Genomic DNA, 19,428 nt, shown 5'->3' with positions numbered 1-19,428 from the left:
TGAGCAGAACGAACACTCTTGGGCAGCAGGCTGGAAACAAAATGTAATCGAACACCTCTCTGGCCCAGCATCATCACATTTCTCTCTCTGAATCCAAGTACTCTCCCAGCTTCACGAGGCAGTTTCTGTGGCTCTTCAAATCCCTGTGGCTGCTGTGCTTGGTCTTTTCACTAGCTTGTTCAGAGCAGCCATAGGAGAAAAGCACCAGCCCTGAGCACTGACCCCGCGTTTCAGTGTGCAGTGGGAGATGTTATTTTTCTGGACAGCAGCCCAGAGACACTGGACAAAGCTGGAGCAGCAGCAGATGTTATGATGCATGCTCTCCTGCCCCAGCTCTGCCTAATGAGGCAGCAGAACCCATAGAGCATGAGAGCACCGATGCCAAACTGGAGACTGAGACCTGCACCTTCATCTTTTTCATTACGTTTAAGACCGGGTTTTGTTGCAGACTAAGACACGTGAAAAGATCTTTAAAAATACAGATCGATGCCTCCTATTGTTCAGAGAGAGAGGAAAAGAAAGATATTCTCTGCCCTAGCTGCAAGGAGCATCCCTCAGTTGCATAAAGCACTTGCCCAAATTGACTTACCACAATCATTTGTGCCACGTAGCTCTCCGGGCCAGTGTATTCAGTTGGATCTTTAACTTTGACAAGAACTATAAAGTACAAATAATGCCACATGTTGTGTTCTGCCTTTATATGCTCCTCAAACGAAACGGTCTTGTTATCAAATTTGTCTCTCTCCAGTCCTGCAAAAAGAGAAGAACATAAAGCCAAAAAATAAACTTCAACATAAAAATACGCAAATCTGTTAAATATGTTAGAGAAGGGAACCTAACTTAATTTAAAGGATCATAAATTTGAAAGATCTTAATTTAAAAGCCATAATTGCCAGGCAAGAAATACCAGGCCAGAAGGCATTCCTGACAGAAGTCTTTCAACACAGCATTTATTCTCTTTTGTGATATTTCCTCTTAATAACAATAACAATATAATAAATATGTTACAGTTTTACAGAGCCTTCTATGCTGAGGGCCATAAAGTGTTTTACAAGTGTTGGCTCTGGTTCTTTCTAGATGTATACTGGGAAGCACATAGTGTGCAGTCCAGGCCCTGATCCTCCAAAGATTTATGCACACTTTTAGCATCAAACATTTTTAAAGAGTCCCACTTAGGCTTCAGTGAGACTGTTTGTGGGCTTAAACCTGGCAGAGAGGGTGAGTCCCTGCAGCTCTGTTGTCACACAGTCTTTACAGAGCTGTAGTCCTAAGAATTATTTTTTATTTTTCCCTGTAATGGTCCAGATGGCTGAAGAATGCCAGAAGTGAGGAAGGAGAGGAATCACTAATGTTTGCCTCCCTGGATTCCTGTCCACAGACACTAAAGACATTTTGTGCTGCACACAGTAGTCATCCCTGCCAGTACAACTACGGAAAAAACACCCAGCCTACAAAAAAGCAGGTGTCTGTAAAGTCCCCCAGGGAGTGAAGGTCTGCCCCTCTTTGTGAGTGCACTTCAAATAAGTGTGATTTTCCGTGGGCTTTATGGGGATGATTTCCACCGAATTCTTTTGTTCTCAGCTTCATATCACCTTCTGAAATCGGCAGCTCTTGCTGATGCTTCCCCTCTGGAATGCCCTGTGCTGTGAAATAGAAGCTGCACTTTCATCTGCGGCAAGCTCTGAGAAACAGTCAGCAGCTGCCCTATCTCCATTAGTGATGATGATGCAAGCGTGAGACACAGCTCTTCTGCCTCGGATTCTGGGTGGAGACTGGGAAGCCACCTCTCAGCAAAGCTAGCTTTTGATTCATAAACCAAATCTGTCTCCCACTGAGAGGGAATAAATTTGGAATCAGCCTCTGGAATTTTTACACTTTCCTTGTAGAAGATAACCACGCCTGGGGTCCAAGCTTTATTTATTGAGGAATAGTTCATTTTCACTCCTTTCACCCTCAAATATCTCAAGAGATCAGTAACACCTACCACAGATGAAACAGGTGGTCTTTAGTATCTCCTCCTTTTTCTGCTTTTCACTTCTGAGATCAGCAAATGTATCAATGATGACTCCAAAGATCAGGTTGAGAACGATAATTATGACAATGAAGTAAAACAGAAGATCATAAACAACTCGTGCAGCAAACAAGGGCTCCTGCAATAGCAAGGTAGCAATAAGGTATAAAAATAGCACAAATCTAAAAAATTAAACAACATTTTCACATTAGCTCAAGCAAAGCTACAGTTCTTTCTTTTCATATGCCAAATTCTGCTAGCCTGACTCACAGGACTAGGGAGGGACTACCCAAGTCCTTTTCTTCACCATGATAGAGACCTGAAGTCGCCCAATTGCCCCGTTTCCCACACATTCAAGAGAATAATAGCACTACCCTTTGTGGAGTGCGTCAATATAATTAGCATTCAAGAGCTGCTAAGTGGCAAGGGTCAAATTCAAAGGGTCACTTTCAAAGTCTGTAAGTGCTTACAGACTCCACTGGGGATAAATTTTGGCTCCTGCAGAACCTCCCAATCTGTGAGACAGAATATAGACTCCTACAACCAGCACAGGGAGCTCTTCCATCCCGATCTGAGCTGTCTCTGGACTCTTGCAAGCCCTGCTGAGATCCTTTATCCTGAATTTATTTATAACATGTATGGTGTGGCTCATCAAGCAAAGTGCTGCTAGATTGCCTTTATTTGTGATGTTCTTTTTGAACCTAAATAAAAATGAATTAAACCACCCAAATAATAAGGGAGGTCCTTAAATGAACCGCATTTTTGAGGAAACTTCTGGAAGAGAAAATATGCCACAACAGATTAAATTCTGGTTTGATCTTCATGCTGGTTGAGTACAAGTAAACAATAGTACCTATTCCAAGGCAGGTGCCATCCTGAATATAAACTAAAACGTCCAAGTGGAACTTCCTGGGCTCAGTCCCTGCCCGTTCCTCCGGTGCCATTGCTGGGCCCCTGGAGCAGAGCCTGGGCCCTGCTCGGAGCCCTCCCTGCAGACAGGGACACCCAGGGCTGAGGGCCCCTCTCAGCTGGGGCTCCTCTCGAGCCTGGACAGCCCCAGCTCCCTCAGCCTTTCCCTGCCCAAGATGCTCCAGGCCCTAAATCATCTCTGCAGCCTGCACTGGCCCCAGTCCAGGAGCACCCTGACCCCCCTGTCCTGAGGAGCCCAGGACTGGACACAGCACTGCAGATGTGCCTCGCAGGGCTGACTTCTTAGCAGTTCTTTGAAGGTTATGATATTCTGCATTTTTTTCCAGAAGTGGTAAACAACTACCTAGAAATCCTTTCTTCAAGTATCATCATCACACCAAGCCTAGCTCTTCCCATTAAATATCCCATCTGGCATCTAAAAATCACATGGATTAATCAACTGTATTATCTCATGTATGACATGAGATCAGACTAGATACAAACACTGTCTATAACCTCCAAAAATTGACTTTGGCATTCATGAGATGCCCAGGGAGTAATACATTTCCTGAGCCAAAACACTGACATCTTTGGAAGGCTTTCTGAGCACGTCTCCCACACCACCACCATTCCTCAGGCCTTGGTTTAACACGGTCACAATGCACATGAGCAGGGTGTCGCAGGTCCTTTCTATTCCATCCTCCTCTTCTTCACCTGCAAACAGGAACCACAGCATCAAACAATCACTCATCAAACAAAGCCACAATTCTGTTAGAGAAAACAACTGCAAGACACATCTGCCTCTTGTATTTCTCATGCAGAACCTCATTGATCATCCCCACCCATGGGCGCATCCCTGCTGGTGACATACTTAGGCACATCAGGCACACTTCGCCTGAAGAGAGATGGAGAAAATCACAAGGAGGGCTCCCACCAGAGCTCTTAATGACCCAGAGCCACCATCTCTGCTCATGGGAGCACCCCTTCTCCTTGCAGTCCTCCCACCGCTTTTCCAGTGGCCCCCTAAAAATGCAGCATGGACAAGAAGCAATATAAACAGAGAATTAGAAGCACATTTATAAAAGGATTGTCTTCCTGTGAAATCATTCCTCTATCTACTCATGTAGAAGCCAAGTCATGTTAGCATTTCAAACCATTAAGGAGGGGCTGGCTTTTGTTCAAGTCAGTGTTTCTGTCCGTGATCTTTCCACCAGCACACGTGCCCAAGCACAGGTCTGACAGACATTAAATGAAAGGCTCTCCCTGGTCTCAGCTTGAAAACTTGGATTCTGTTCTTATCTGTGCTGCAGAGCTGCTGTGTGGTTTTGGCCGAGCCACAGAGGGTACTATTGTACAGGAGATATTTGAACGTGCAGAGGAGCTGGGCTGGAACACCAAACCCCAGGGGGACTTGGTCCACCTTGGCCAGAGTCCCTCCCACCACATACTCACTGCTTCTACAGTCTCCCTTTGAAGAGCCCTGCTTGAGCTGTTCCCTGTGTCCTGCTGGCTTGGGCTGAAGGGTCAGGGCTGTGACTGCCATTCCTCCTGCCTTCCTTCCTCTTTAGGGACACGCTTGCTTTTGGGGGAAGGCAGCGATTCACACTCGCTTTGCTCCATGCACTCATTGTAACAGAGATTAATAAATAACAACATCCTGCTGTGAGAGTTGACTGAAACACATATTTAACAGCCCCAAACCACCACATATGGGCCACTGAGATAGACTGATAAATTGAATTGACTGCAAGCACTCACACTGCAGACAAATAATCTGGATTTAAATTTAATTTTGGATTTGGGTTCCCAGATTGTGGTGCATGTATCCTGGCTAGGATGGGCAGGACAGTGCTGGTGTCTGCTGGTTTTGCCACCACTGCTTCTGCTCCACAGGCAATTTAAATGAGAAACAACTCCCTGCTGAAGGAACTTTGAGCAAAAAGAAAAGTAAAAGCAGACATCAGGACAGACTTCCCTGTTAAGCTATATGGTCATTACAGACATTACTCCCACAAATAATCCTGGATTTAAAAATAACTGCCTAAATATTGAAACTGAAAGGATTGAAACAAGAAACCTATTTTATCCTGTCATACCTAGATTTTTTTATTAGCACAGGGATGTTATTCATACCAACTAATCTTTGCTGCTGTATCCTGCCATTATTCCCTCCTTTCAAGCAATATTGCATCTTTTTTTGGTTTTTTTTTTTTTTCTTTTAGCCTTGCTCAAGAAGGAGACCATCCACAAAATAAATAAAGAGCCTTCAAAAAAAGCCACAGCTTCTATTTCTTTTAGGTAACTACAATATTTTCCCTGTTCAGAAGACCAGACTCAGGTGCTGGAAGCAGCAGATGATCAGATTCTGGTGAACAGAGAGGATAATCCAGGGCTGAGAATTGAAGAGGGAATTATCTATCAGCAGTCATAACACCCAACTCTCCCTGTCCACTGAGATGCTAATTCAGAGCAAGCCAGGCTTCAGAGAAAAGATGCATCACCTTGCACATCTTGCAACACAGAACATCAGCATCCCAGCCAGAAAAGCTCCCAGAAAAGCAAGCTCAGGTTACAAGATCTTTGTCAGAGAACCAGACAGCCCAAAGTTGGTAGAAACCTCTAGCGCAGCAATGCAGGCTGTGGGGAGTGTACAGACATCATTCCTGCTGTTCTATTCCACTCCCAGATGTGGAGCTGCCTTCAAGCTGGGAGCCAGGCAACCTTACAGGCACATGTTCTGCCTCAGCTGCCTGTTCTCAATGCTCAACAGCATTCACGGCACAGGCTCAGCTCCTCTAGGCACCAGCTATTCCCATGCTTGAAAGAAAGGAGTGGATCTGTAGAGTGCACTATTGTTAAGGACCCAATATTGACATTAATTTGGGTTCAGGGGGTGTTATTTGCAAGCAGTTCCACCCTGGAGAGTGGCTTGTGAGGATCTGGACAGCATTAGGCAGGCCATCTTCTGATTAAATTTAATTCCCAGGCAAAACAGGTTAAGTGCTAAGACCGCCCCACAATGCTAATCACGGGTTAACAAGGAGATTTACTTCAAAAATCCTCATCTGATGGCCCACAGCTGCCTGGGCCACACAAGCACATCAGATGCCCACATGGATCCAGCAGAACTCTCACAGAGCAGGACCAGGCCTGGCAGTGGAATGAGTATTTGGAAATGTCCCATTTTACAAATAGGTATCTCTGCACCTTTCTAGCACAGGTCTTTATGGGCTACAGAGGTTGAGGACATATGTACTGTAGGATGTGAAGTTCCTTTAAGTGATCAGGCACTTCACCAGGCATAGACTGAAGTGATATGGAAATGTCTTCGGAATGGAGAGAGGGAGACTCTGAGGCAGATGAGATGAAGTATTTTCATGCTGACAGCCCAGAGCAGCAGTGAGCAGCAGGCTGCAGAGAGGGGAGGCTCCCTGAGCACAGCACACTGCCTCCCCAGGGAGTTCCCTCACCAGTAAGAGCAATGACTGGGCACAGGCTCCACCAGTGAAACTCAAGGAAGACGCAGAGTCCCATCAGAAGAAATGATCAGCGCTGATCTGATCTGAAAAGCAATGTAATTCCTGTCTCACTCGGGAGCTGAGATGCCACTGAGAACATTTTCTCTCTCCCACACACAGCTGTGGACTTCTCTGGTGCTGCAATGTGAAACTCTCCAAATCTCACAGAATCATTAAAGCTGGAAGAGACCTCTGAGACCGAGTCCAACCACTCACCCAACCATGCCATGTCCTCCACTAAACCACATCCCAAGCTCCCTATCCCCACAGCTTTTGAACACTTTCAGGGATGGTGACCTCATGCCTTTGCATTCCATCACACTCACACTTTTGCCAGAGGGGAAATCTGCCCCAGGAAAAGACAGAAAGTAGAACAATTCTTATGACCAGGTGGCTAAGGTGAGCAAAACTGCTCTTGCTGAATGTTGGTAGGTTTTAATGGTACAGGATAAATAAAATTTCTTCAAGATTAAGTAAGAGTGCACTTAGATGTTTTGTACAGCCCTCCTTCATTATGGTTTCATTTTAAAGGAGCAGTACCCAAACAATGAGAAATGTGAGATTTCTATCATTTAAAGAGCTTGGCAAAAGCCATACTGCGTCTTTTTGACTGATTGATTACTCTTTGAATGCAGCAGCTTTGCCAATAGCTCTTAGACTGTTTTCTCTATCTAGCCAGACAGCTTCCCTTGTTTATGAGGCCTGTTTACACACCAGCTGGGGAGAAAAAGCCTGCTTTTATAGCCCTCTCCCTGAAGGCTTTGATCCTAAAAACTCAAAAATTAGTGGAAGAATAAAGCTTATGAAACAACATTATACTGGCACACAGTAAGGGACCGTTTATGTCCTCACTTTCAGCCCCCAGCAACCACAGGCAACTGTGGCAATAAATACTTGGAGCCTGCAAACCATCCACTGTGTACACACCTCCACTGCAAAGGCCACAACACATCAAACCAAATTTAAGACCTGCACTGAAACACCAGCCACCTCAACTAGGCTGTGCCCCATGGAAAGAGGGGGAGACAGACAGACATGAGGGCCTGGATCTGGGTTCTTAGGTTTTCTGGCTACAGTACAGCCTTGGCCCAGATACATATAGAAAAAATACACAAAAGTGTGGTGATAGATATGCTATGCCATGGAAATGAATTTCTGTGGCCCTAACTGGATCTACCAGCAGCTCAGTGTGTGCAGGTGAGGATGCTGCAGACAAGCAGCAAGCTGCTTCTCTCTGCTAAGTCACTTGGCAAGAAGCAACCTGTACATTCAAGCATAATGATTCAGCAAGCTCTTTTAATAACAAAATTAATGTCAGTGCATTTGGAAATCAGGTGTGGGAAGTACTCCCATTTACAGTAAAGCTGCCAACTAAGCTCCAAGCCTTGCAGAAGTTGAGCACTTCTGACTCACAAGAATCATTGTCACTTCTCACACCAGCAGAATTCCCTGTAACAGCAACACACAGATCAGAGAATCACAGAACCACAGGTCTGGGTTGGAAGGGACCTCAAAGATCATCTCATTCCAACCCTCTGCCATGGGTAGGGGCACCTTCCACTAGACCAGGCTGCTCCAAGTGCTCCAAGTCCCATCCAGCCTGGCCTTGAACATTTCCAGGGATCCATCGGCTCTAAGTGATCATCAGTCTGAGGAAAGTTCTGTACTGACCTGGGTTAAGAGCTGGGATGCTTGTGGAACAGTTCTCCTTTGCACAGGCTCCCATCATTGATGTCAGGGTTGTAGTGGGAACTTTACCAATACCTGTGGAAAAAGCGGGACGTTGACAAAAAGACAGGCACTACATTGATGTTAAGTTTTAAATCATTATTTTCTAGAAGCGAAGCACTGGGTTGCAGAGTTAGGAAGTAAAAACAGAACAAATTACACCAGCAATTCCTCCTTCCTTGAAAGATTCTGCCTTAACAGCTCAAAGCAATCACAAGGAACAAAAACACAGTTTTATATTTACTGTATATCACAGCTATTCCCATTTCATCTCCTGAAATTAATGAATCTACATCAAATGCGGCTGCTTCTGGTGAGCACAAAATATATTCAAAGCAAGAAACAACTGTCAGATATGAAAATAATGTCAGTTTTAAAAGCCATTAGATAAATTATTCACAAAAGCTGACAAGAAGGACACCAAGCTGACATTCAGTTATCCTGAATGTAGAATATTTAAGGGTTTTCAAGGATTATAACACAGTTTGGTACTCATTTGTAAATACGTATGGGTTTGTGTAAAACACTAATTTAACATTCCCAAAGTGGTAAATGTGTACATCAGCTTGATTTTATCAAACCAATTTTCTCTTGCGCACCTTCAACAATTTTCTGCATTTCAAATTAGAGATACAAAAAGGTTTAAGGAGAAAAAAAATGAAGGCAAAACTATAGAACAAAATAACAGCCTAAGACGGTATGTGTAATGCAGAAAACATGCACTCTGACTTACTCTTTCTCCTACTTTATAAAGAAAAAATTTAAAGCACTTGTCCTGGGAAGCATAATGTTCCATCAACATGGAGTCAGCATATTTTCTTGATGAGTTTTTGATCAGAAATGGCAATGTTTGAAGCCAGCAAGAACATACCCACACCACAAAAATCTGCCAAGAACTCAACAGAAGCAACACAAACACACAGGAGCTGCTGCCCTGGATCAGACCAGAGCTGTGTGTAGCCTGTTTTATTAAGATTGTCACAACTACCTTTCAGAGTGAAACTTCATACCCTAAGTTCTGTCCCAAAAATAAATGGTAAGTCAAATATAAGCCAATTTAGCCCCTAATGGATGATCAGTGGCAGAAAACTAAAAAAAAAAAAAAAAAATTAAAAAATCACAGTATGTTAAAGAAATCTGTCAGGTTCCTTTTTTTTCATATGGTTTTGAACCAGCTGCAGAAGTACGCCAGGCCCATGAGTCTTGAATGACCTTTGCCTTGTTTGTGAGCTTTAAATCCTGAAAAAACAACTTCAGGGAAAGACTGGCAAACACTGAGTGCACACAGCCCTGGCTGGGTTCCGCCAGTTCTGTGCTTGTGTACTGGTCTGAAGAGCTCAGCATTTGGGAAAATCGTGCCTCAAGGAATTTAATCAGCAGCTATTCTCAAGTATTTCTCTGCAGCCAGTTGTTACTCCCCTGCCCATGCTCCCAGCAGGCTGGTTGGCAGCACACACAAAGCTCTCAACAGACCAGACCTGGCTCTTTTCTAGCAAAGCAAGTTTGTAACTCTCTATTCACTTTGCTAAACTCTCTCATTCCAGAAAGCTGAAATCCTGGCCTTTTTAATACTGGTTCCAAACCTTCCCATGACTTTACTGACTAACGATGACAATCATGAAATACACACTGAATTTAAAAGATGCTCCTATCAGTAGAAATGTGAATTCTGTAATAAATTTCTGCTGGATGAAGCTTAAAAAGCAATGAACTGAATACAGTTAATGAACGTGTTAAGATCACATGCCTCATACAGTACGCAGAAATTACTATGAGCTGCTTTTAAGGTGGGATGGGAACCAACACAATCCACTTGGAGCTGCTTTTCACTTAGGAAGATACTTAGGAAATACAGATTATTTTTTTTTAATGTTATCATGAGTTTGGGAAGCAAGCATAATAAATCAAATGTGTTAGATTTTAGCATTTCAACAAATAAGCCCAGACTAAAACAATCCTATACACATTAAATTTTACACAGAGATTTAATTGAGTTCTAAGGTATATGGAATTAGTTCTGCTCTCACGCAGGCACAAATAAAGAAGTTTCATGCCCTTAGATGAAAAGTTAGATTAGGCAGACAGAAAAAGGGATACGTTGGAAGCGTATTTTAATATACAAAACAATACCTGCAGCAGGGGTCTTGATTTTCAACCTGTCAACCTCCATGATAAAGTCATCTTTCAGGAAGAGGAAGCCAATGATGGAGAAGAGATAAACCAGGATGAGAGCAAGCACTGCAGTGAGGATAATTGAACGGCCATTCCGGGTAACACTTTTTATCACATTTAGCAATGTCTCCTCCCTGTACACCAGATCAAACAGCTGAGGAAGGCAGAGAATAGAGGAAAAATGAATATAAATGAGGCAATTTATAGACGCTACATAGAAAAACAATCTGAACTATTGAAACATGCATCGAGCCATGTTCTAAATTCTCAGCTTCATAAACTCACATTGATCTCAGTGGGAGCTGGTCATGCTTATGGAGGAGGAAATCTAGCACAGAACTTTAAATTTAAAAATTAATAATAGCAAAATCCACAAAATATATTTGAGCCTGATTCAGAGATGGACAACGCCTACAATCAAGATCTGTTGTTCACCCATGTTTAAAACCAGGCTAGATTAAAATTTAAACAGTGTCTTCACACTATGGATCTATATCTACGAAGTGATTTTTCATGTTATCTCTTATCTGACAAACATGCACAGGCTGCAATTCAAAAATACACTCATACATGTAAGAGACTACATATTTGTAAACTTTCTTGGAGCTCATGGCATCATGTAAATGTCACACGGACAAGGATTGGGGCCACCTCTTCTTAGGACAAAGTTAAATTCATGTCACTGTTTGTATAAGACTAGAAACTTCTATTCTTCTCTACCCTGCACTATATGGTTTTCTGGTATTTAACTTTAAAGAAAACTATATATTAAGATAATATTGCTTTAAGTGTCAAAAGCTTAAACCAGCAATTAAACGTGACAGGAGCTTTACAAGAACCTTTAACTTTTTTTTTTTTTTTCTCCTACAATTTTCTTGATGTTCTATAGTGCTTTGGACCTTATCTACGTATGTACTTCTACTTCAAAACACTCAGATTACAGATATAAAGTGACACACTATGATTTATCCAAATGCTCCACAGAAGAAGGTATTAGCCACAATTTATAAGATCTGAAATCGAAAACCTTGTAAAAGGATCAATAATAAAGGAAGAGGGGAGACAATTATGAACAATTATCAGAGTTTATACTACATCCACTACTAAATGAACACCTGGAAGCAACCTGAGTATGTGGATAATGTCCATGAATCATGAACATTGGTCAATAGCAGTCACTGAAAAAAAGTAAGCACATAAAATGTTTCTTAAGCTACTTGACATTTTGCAAAGTACTTTAAGACAGAGATCACCTAACTCACTGAAAGAACACCAAAAAATTTGTGCATTGTTTAAGCAGGAGAGTTACATCCATTTCAAGAGCGTCCTGAAGCTACAGCCACAACCTTGGCTCCTTAGAAATCTGCCCAAACTTTGAAGCAGACTTTAATGTCAAAATCTGGTAAGTCTGACTTCAACAGAAGCTCTTCCTGAGTTAGCACTGAACTCCTGAAAATTTTAGTGTGCTTAACACATCTTTGAAATGCTGAGAGTTCACCACTATTCAAGAAGCTGAGAAAAAATACAACAGGAAATGTAATGACCACAATTTAGTCAGTGTCCCTACAAGTTTCACATGTTCCACTATAGAGCAAAATGATTAGCAAACAAGAGCAGTGAAATAACTTTTACTGCTACTCAGCATGAAGGGAGCAGTTAGTGGAGTTTAGCATAATTTTGTGTGATTCATTTTCACTGCACCTGTGCCACATTATTAAAAGGCATTCCATCTGGGTAATGGCAACAAAAGAAAATAAAGTGGGATACATTTCAAATTATGAATCTTCCTGCTACACCAAAGGTATGCCATCCCCATTCCCATGTAATTTGTTAAAAATGTATTGGGGATGAGGAATGGGATCCTTTGGTACAGGTATGATGCACACAGCCCTGGACAACTGCCCCCAAAATTTTAGGACTGACAGAAGACACAGGAACAGTGGACACAGAATATAGAGAAAGCTGGGGAAAAGGAGTGGGCTGGGTGATGGTTGTCTGAGGAGAAAGGAGCAAACTTTCAGCTCTGAAACAGATAAAATAAGTCCCAACAGAAACAGGTTCTAATAAAAACAGCAGCTCCTAAGGGGCAGCGACACAACAGCATGCTAAAAATACACATGATTTGGCTTGATTGTCAGGAAGAAATTGAAGACAGCTGCACGGGTAACGGTATTTTCTATTTTTGCAAAGTTTTCCCCTCCACAGCAGCACCCACTTACCAGGAAGCTGTAGAAGAACTCGTGCACACAGAGGCCCAGCATGCAGACAAGGACATAAGCCACGTGGTAGAGAAAAGCCATGTCCATGATGACCGCTCTGTAGCCACGGGTGAAGGTCCCACGGTTCCCAACAAAGCTCACCAGGAACACAATTTTGTTACAGAGCTGCAGGGGGTAACAAAGGCTAGATTTATGCCTCAGAAAAATCCTGGTATTTATTGTTTGGGTTGCTGTCTAAATAGGTTGGTTTGACTAAATGCACAAGCTTTAGATAGCTGGAGTGAGGTGAGGGAAATCCAGCTCTGACAGCACACTGGGAATGAGCCCATGAGGGTGAGTGGAAATACATCACCTCTCCAACACTGCACTGTGCTTCATCACATTGTGATTTATTCCTATAATATTAGTGAATAGGTGGACAGGATTAATGTCACAAGGCATTAAAATCCAAGAGAGTGAACTCCCAACAATTTTGAGTTTAGACCCAAGACTATGTAAGAGCAGCTAGGTATGCTACTACCAAGAGAACAATAGTAACACAACAGAAAGTGAGGGGGGGGTGGGGGAAGGAGGAGGGGGGGGTGAGATCTATTTCCTTCAGATCGTGTTCTTCAACTTAAAATCCCTAAAAAAACCCCTCAGAATGGAGGAAATTTTTGAAGCATAGCATTTAAACAACAGCATCAGATTCTCCATGGCTCCCAAGCTTTGCCTGCACATGTGCAGCAGTGAACAGGAAAGGGTCTCACCTCATCTCTCTGGCAATCCAGGACAAGGAATGAGGACTCAACACGACTCCTTTGCTCCCAGATTTGACATGGGGAAGTGTTGCTTACTTGCCTTTACCTTTGACTACATGTCTGGGTATTTTTCAGTATGTGAAATTCTCACATACAGAACTGGTGGCAAACAGACCAATACTTCATGTTGGGGTGAATTACAGCTGTAGCAGTCAGGCAGAAATTTAAATAGATGACTTGTGAGCATGACTGTGTATCTTACCAAGCTCAGTAAGCATGCAGACTTATTCATGACTAAATTAAGAGATAAGTTAAGAGATCTGTCAAAGGGCTGAGAGAATTTTTAATTTTGAAAACCCTTTTCTTCCTAAAAAGATATTTAAGGTCTCAGAAACATTTCACAAATTTGGGTCAACAGTGCTGAGAGTATTGGTAGAGAAAATTATTCTTTTAACATGAGAAACTGTAGATTTTATTGCCCTTATGCAGCAATATTTCTTTAAATTTCATGTTGTTTTTGTTTTTAAAATATTTGCATATGCACAAAACTAAACCAACTTTTTTCTTAGTTTCCCACTTCGCTGACACTGCTGTTTCCGGATGACTGGAAATTATTTATTTTTTGGCTTAAACAATGAACCAGAAAAAGAAGTTTTTGCACAGCTCTAATCAAATGAGTTTTTTAATAGAAGACCCTTAATATCTTTCCTTCTGCTGAAAGGGAAATTCTGGTTGGTTTTGAAGTACTTACATTAGCAGCACCAAGGAGTATCAAGGTAGGACCGAGCCCTATAGTATATATTGACCTGAGAATAACGGACACCAAAAAGGGTCGAATGCCAACAGGCTTGGAGATGAAAAACAGCATTGCTGTGCAAAACGCCACTGCTATCCAGAGGAGCACGGAAAACAATGGTGAGAGCGTGCCTGTGCGGAGGAGAAAGGGAGATTTGAGAAAGGCATCTTTGGAGACTCCATTTTTCACCAAGAAACGGATCCAAAAGATCAATTCCTTTGCCAGCAGAGCTAACAAAAGCGTGATTCACGCATCACAACTGCTGACCACGGCTTGTCCTAATTGCAGCAGGAGCTATTATTCTCAGAGTATTGTTGCTTTTTGCACAGGTAATAATGTGAGCGGCTAATGAAATTTCCATTAAAATCCAGGGAGTGCTCAGAGAGGAACAGTATACCCTTCTCCTGCAGCAAGCCACTAATCAGCTCCCTTCTGCAGGGATCATTAGGGCCCCTCCGGTCTGATTCCATGATTGCTCAGCTACAGAAATAGCCGGTCCTGGGGGCAGCACAGCAAGTGGCAGCGCGCTGCAGTGCCACGTTTCCAGCCGCGGCTCCCGAAAAAGCAGCTCCCTCCCGAAGGGCCGCGGCTGTTCCGCACGGGAGCGGAGCGCTGGGCACAGCGGGATCAGCGGGGGCAGGGCCAGGCAGCAGCTGCGGGGCCCGCAGCGCTGAGCGGCTGCGCTCGGCTCCCGGGCAGGCAGCGGGGCCCGGGACCCGCCGCCCGCACTGCCACTCCCTGCTGCTCTGCACGATGCTGGCTCCAGGCGCTCCCCGAGCTCTGAGCGATGCCCCTGTTTTCCCTCTCCCCTCTGCTTAAAGCTCTGGAAACACACCATGCTGCTGTGATATAAAAAGCACATTCAGATCTCAGGGCACTGTCACACTTGTACACTGACTTCTATTGTTATGGGATGAACTGAGAGGTCAGTGACAGGGGAGAAGGGAATAGAAAATTTAGCTAGACTCACAATAGGAATCTCTTTGGCAACAGATACACAGCTGAGCAGCATTACTGGGATTAGCAAACAATGAGACGAGGCCCCTAGCCTCAACATTCAGATGGCATCTGAACTTTTCCAAAGTTCAGGAGTGTTTCTATCCCTGATGGGAGGTTCAAGGTCAGCTCTATCAGAGAACTTCTTTGCCAAGATTTGGAAACTTTTAATGGATCCTAAAAAAATTACTTTCAAACCCATCTGAAAGGCAAGGCCAAAGTTCTCTGTGGTTCTTTCACAAACCAGTTTTCCTTCTTCCCTACTCCAGGTCCAGCAATTTCACGTTGCAGGACCCACACCAGTACCATGTGCAGACGGGCACCCTGGAGGCAAGGAGTTTTCACAGAATCATGGTTTGGGTTGGAAGGGACTTCAAAGATCATCAATTTCCATTCTCCCTGCCATGGACAAGGACATCTTCCACTATCCCAGCTTGCTCAGAGCCCCATCCAACCTGGCCTTGGACACTGCCAGGGATGGCACAGCCACAGCTTCTCTGGGCAACCTGTGCCAGGGCCTCAGCACCCTCCCAGGGAATAGTTTTTTCCTAATATCTAAACTAAACCTTCTCTCTGTCAGCTTGAAGTCATGCCCCCTTGTCCTGTCACCACGTGCTCTTGTCTCCTTTCTTTCTTTTAGGCTCCCTTCAGAAATGGCCTTCAGCTGGAGCAGATTTGCCTATGTCCTATTACATAAGAACTGCAAGTACCTACTAAAAGGCAGCATTTTGGGATGATCAGATCAGGCTAGGCACCTCAGACAGGTGAACAGGGGTGGATTTACACAGGGTGAATGGGAAAAATGGGAGACAAACTCCAGCTGTTGGACCAGGCTTTGGTGGAGAGGGAGGTTGGAAGTAAGGAGGCTGCCTCATGACCTGCTAATCCAATTTGGCCACACCTATTCCTTATTGCTCAGGAGTCGCTTTGGCTTTACAAACACCAGGAGCTGGAATCCTGAAATGCACTGTCACTGGATTACTGGGGCCACTTAAACTAATGCCATATAAATCTGCAGTTCAGAATAAGTATTAACACCTACCGATTGCAGACTAGAGGATTTCCATGAGTATAGATTAGCTAAAATTTAGTAGCTTAAAAAGTTTATTTTTAACCCTTTACTTCTCCTCTCATCTTCCGTGGGCTCTAACATGCTCTGAATGACTCCCCAGTTTACAAAGCACAAGATGCTTCCCTTCTCCAGGGCACAGCCCTGCAAACTTTGCCTCACTCCACGAGGCTGTGGAGCTGCCTGAGCTGTGACCTGCAGAGACCACCCCGTGGGCTGTGAGGGCAGCGTGGTCCCCATGCCAATATATTTTAATCTGCTACCTTTCTGTTCCACCAGCCAGCAGGAATGTTTGCTGGTGCCAGCTGTGGTGTTTGTGAAAAGCACATGTATCTACTAGAAGCTGGACTGCTTCCATCAGCCCAGTTCACATGCCATCAGACAGAGGTGACTTTCAGTCACATTACTGACTGGCCACAAAATCAAAGGCCCAGAGGTGAATGGCTCTGCTCCCATTACCAGTATTCTAAACTATCTAGTGTCCTTTATCCCAATGAAGCTTGTTTGGGCTTCAAAGAGGCCTCCTGCTAGTCTGCTGCATTTATAGCAAATAAAAAACTTCATTAAATATTTCCTGTGACATGGGATGAAGAAGAGACAGAATCATAAGTTTTAAGAGTATTTTTACATAATGCATTTCTCCTCTGCAAAAGTTATGCCCTTTTATCCCAATAAACAATACAATCAAAAGCCAACAAGCTAGTTTTCAAATAATTCTCTTTCATATGTTTTCAAGACTGCAAATAATTCAATTTGGTCAGCCTTAAGGAATCTCTGTCACTCTGCTGCCAGGAATCTTTCTTCAGTTCAGAATCTGCAGCTAAATGTGTGCAGTAGGACACTGCAATATGGCAATATAAAACAATTAGCTGAGATCATCTAGATAATCTCCAGCTTATGTTCTGTCCATTCTGCTCTGCATTGTGTGGGCCACGTGACACACAGATCAACCACCACATTTCAGACAACATCTGGTACCTACTTAGGAGACACTAAAGGGCTTCCAGATATGACTGCACCTGAAAATGCAGCTTTATTTGTTACATTAGAAATGAAAGCATATAAAATTAAAACAAAAAATAAGACCAAACTCTACTTGCCTTCATCTCCATCATCTCCAAAAGGGTAGAACAGAGCAACTGCTAAATTGATGAATACAGCAAGGTTGAAGGAAATGCTCCCCCAGAGAGAGATGTGTCTGGAGAACCAAAAGAGGGCTGGATTATCTAGAAAGGGAGAAAAGCAGCAATCAATAAGCTGAAAGCAAGCAGAAACTCAATTACCAATCGCCCCAAGGGAATTAAATACAGATTAATGTAGAAAATGTGCAGATCTTTAACTAAAAAAGACAAACATTAAACATAAGTTTGCCATAAAACGAAGTTTCAAGCAGAGCTTTTAATCCAAAGATCACAATACAGTTTATTATATACTGGAGTTTTGCCTCAGGTAAAATTTTTAGGTCTGGATATTTTGCAAGGGAGTCATCTGTGTCTGAATCTGCAGCTTCTGTGCATGGGGACATAAAATCAAGCAAACAAATAGATTTTAGCACTCTGAATGCCAGTCAAGCAGAACACCCAGAATGTATCATCCAGATGACCTATTTGGACCAAGTACACCAATGACATAGGCAAAGAACCATGGAATAGGCATAGTTTCACAACTGCAGTGTTTTCCCCCCCCTCTGTCAAACTAAAACCATTTTGATCTGCTTGGGAAGAAGGCAAAATTTGGTCTGCCTGGGTTTTGTTTCTAGAAAAGCTGACTATCTCCTGCATAATGCTCAGAAGTCCATTGTCACCTGCAGACAAACAGCTCTGTACTCCTACTTAAAAGGACTCAAATAAGCCATGATTTCCATGTGAGAAAAGTTGTACAAACACACAGAAATAGTCCATATCCCAAAGAACCTACAGCCTAGCTAGAAAAGACTAAAAAGGGGCAAAACAGGGTTTTGTGTCCAGAGTCACATACATGGTTCAGCGAGAAGGTCAGGAACAAGATCAGAGGGTGCTAAGATTCAGCCAAGCACTTCATACGTATTAATGCACTACAATAGTTTAAATGAACATTTGAAACAAGATCCTATGTGCAACAGTGTAAAAACATCTCTGGTCAGAGAGGTTTCACACATGATACATCCCTAGTAACTAGATTTTAAAGTGCTGAAAACTTCCTGCAAGTATGCAGAGCACCCAGCAAAGTTTTTATAAACAGCAGATTCCTTCAACTGCATACGACTGCCTCAGGCTTTAGGCCAAATAGTCTTTAATAGCAATTAGATAAATATTCAGATTTCACTGTGATAACCTTGTGCTGCTGACTGCTGAGATTTAAGCATTTGGAGCCACTGCAAAAATGGCATCTGTCAATTTAAGCAGCACAGACTTCATGCTAACAGACACTTGGTTAGAATGAACCCAGCTTCAACCTGAATTATCTTTTCAAATAATAAAAGAAAACCCCAACACAGAGATTTGTGGGCTATTCCACTGATAAAGTGAATTGAGAAATTTCTGCTCTGAATAAAAATAAACCCATTTTCTTTGTTTATAGCATTAGCCAGGTCTGGTCTATCTAATTGTGGAGTTGGCTCTTTTATTTGTGTTCCTAATGCAAAACCCTCAGATATGATTTTTTACTTTTTTTTACTGAAGTAATTTTTCTACAATACAATGATTTTTATTCCCAAATATTCTGCAGATTCTGGAGTCATGTGTTTTTCAACTTCTATTCTGGTCAGTTTGTCACTACTAAGTTTTTAGGGTGCAACCAAGAGAAGCAGAATTGGGTAGATGGGGTTTACACTGAAGACTTGCTGCTGCTGAAAATAAAAGCCTGAGAACTGGCATATAAGAAATTACAATAACATCCATGTTTCCATCACATTCAGGAAGCTCCCACATTGCTCTGACTATCCTGCTGCTCTAGACCCTATTCCTTCCTTCTTTCCTGATCAATTGCTGTGAGCAGATGATGTGTGACACTCCAAGAGCATCTGCATTTTAGCAGTGCCTTTAAGCCATTTTTATATATGTTCAGCCTGGAAAAGAGAAGGCTTTGGGGTGACTAATTACAGCATTCCAGTGCCTGAAGGGAGCCTTCAGGAATGATGGAGAGAGACTCTTGACAAGGGCCTGGAGTGACAGGACAAGGGGCAATGGCTTCAAACTAAGGGTAGGTTTAGATTGGATATTAGATAGAAATTCTGCCCTGCCAAGGTGGTGAGGTCCTGGCACAGGTTGCCCAGAGCAGCTGTGGCTGCCC

At 43.0% G+C, this 19,428-nt stretch overlaps 1 protein-coding gene across 8 annotated transcripts in view; it reads right to left on the bottom strand.

Moving 5' to 3' along the window:
• The window catches only part of ITPR2 (inositol 1,4,5-trisphosphate receptor type 2), a 243,926-nt gene that overhangs the window by 24,107 nt on the left and 200,391 nt on the right, over window positions 1-19,428 (bottom strand). For all 8 annotated transcript variants that reach the window (XM_038154646.1, XM_038154647.1, XM_038154648.1 and 5 more), the window contains 8 exons: window positions 17,259-17,384; window positions 14,049-14,224; window positions 12,558-12,722; window positions 10,297-10,492; window positions 8,110-8,202; window positions 3,507-3,634; window positions 1,985-2,150; window positions 590-750 (listed from right to left, as the gene is read on the bottom strand). In XM_038154646.1, the coding sequence (XP_038010574.1) occupies window positions 590-750; window positions 1,985-2,150; window positions 3,507-3,634; window positions 8,110-8,202; window positions 10,297-10,492; window positions 12,558-12,722; window positions 14,049-14,224; window positions 17,259-17,384 (1,211 nt within the window). The remainder of the gene's footprint in view (window positions 1-589; window positions 751-1,984; window positions 2,151-3,506; window positions 3,635-8,109; window positions 8,203-10,296; window positions 10,493-12,557; window positions 12,723-14,048; window positions 14,225-17,258; window positions 17,385-19,428) is intronic.

This window comes from Motacilla alba, chromosome 1A, assembly GCF_015832195.1.
Source record: "Motacilla alba alba isolate MOTALB_02 chromosome 1A, Motacilla_alba_V1.0_pri, whole genome shotgun sequence".
In the NCBI taxonomy this organism is placed as follows: domain Eukaryota; kingdom Metazoa; phylum Chordata; class Aves; order Passeriformes; family Motacillidae; genus Motacilla; species Motacilla alba.
The sequence above is the reverse complement of the archived record's forward strand: the minus strand, read 5'-3'. Positions and strand labels throughout refer to the sequence as shown.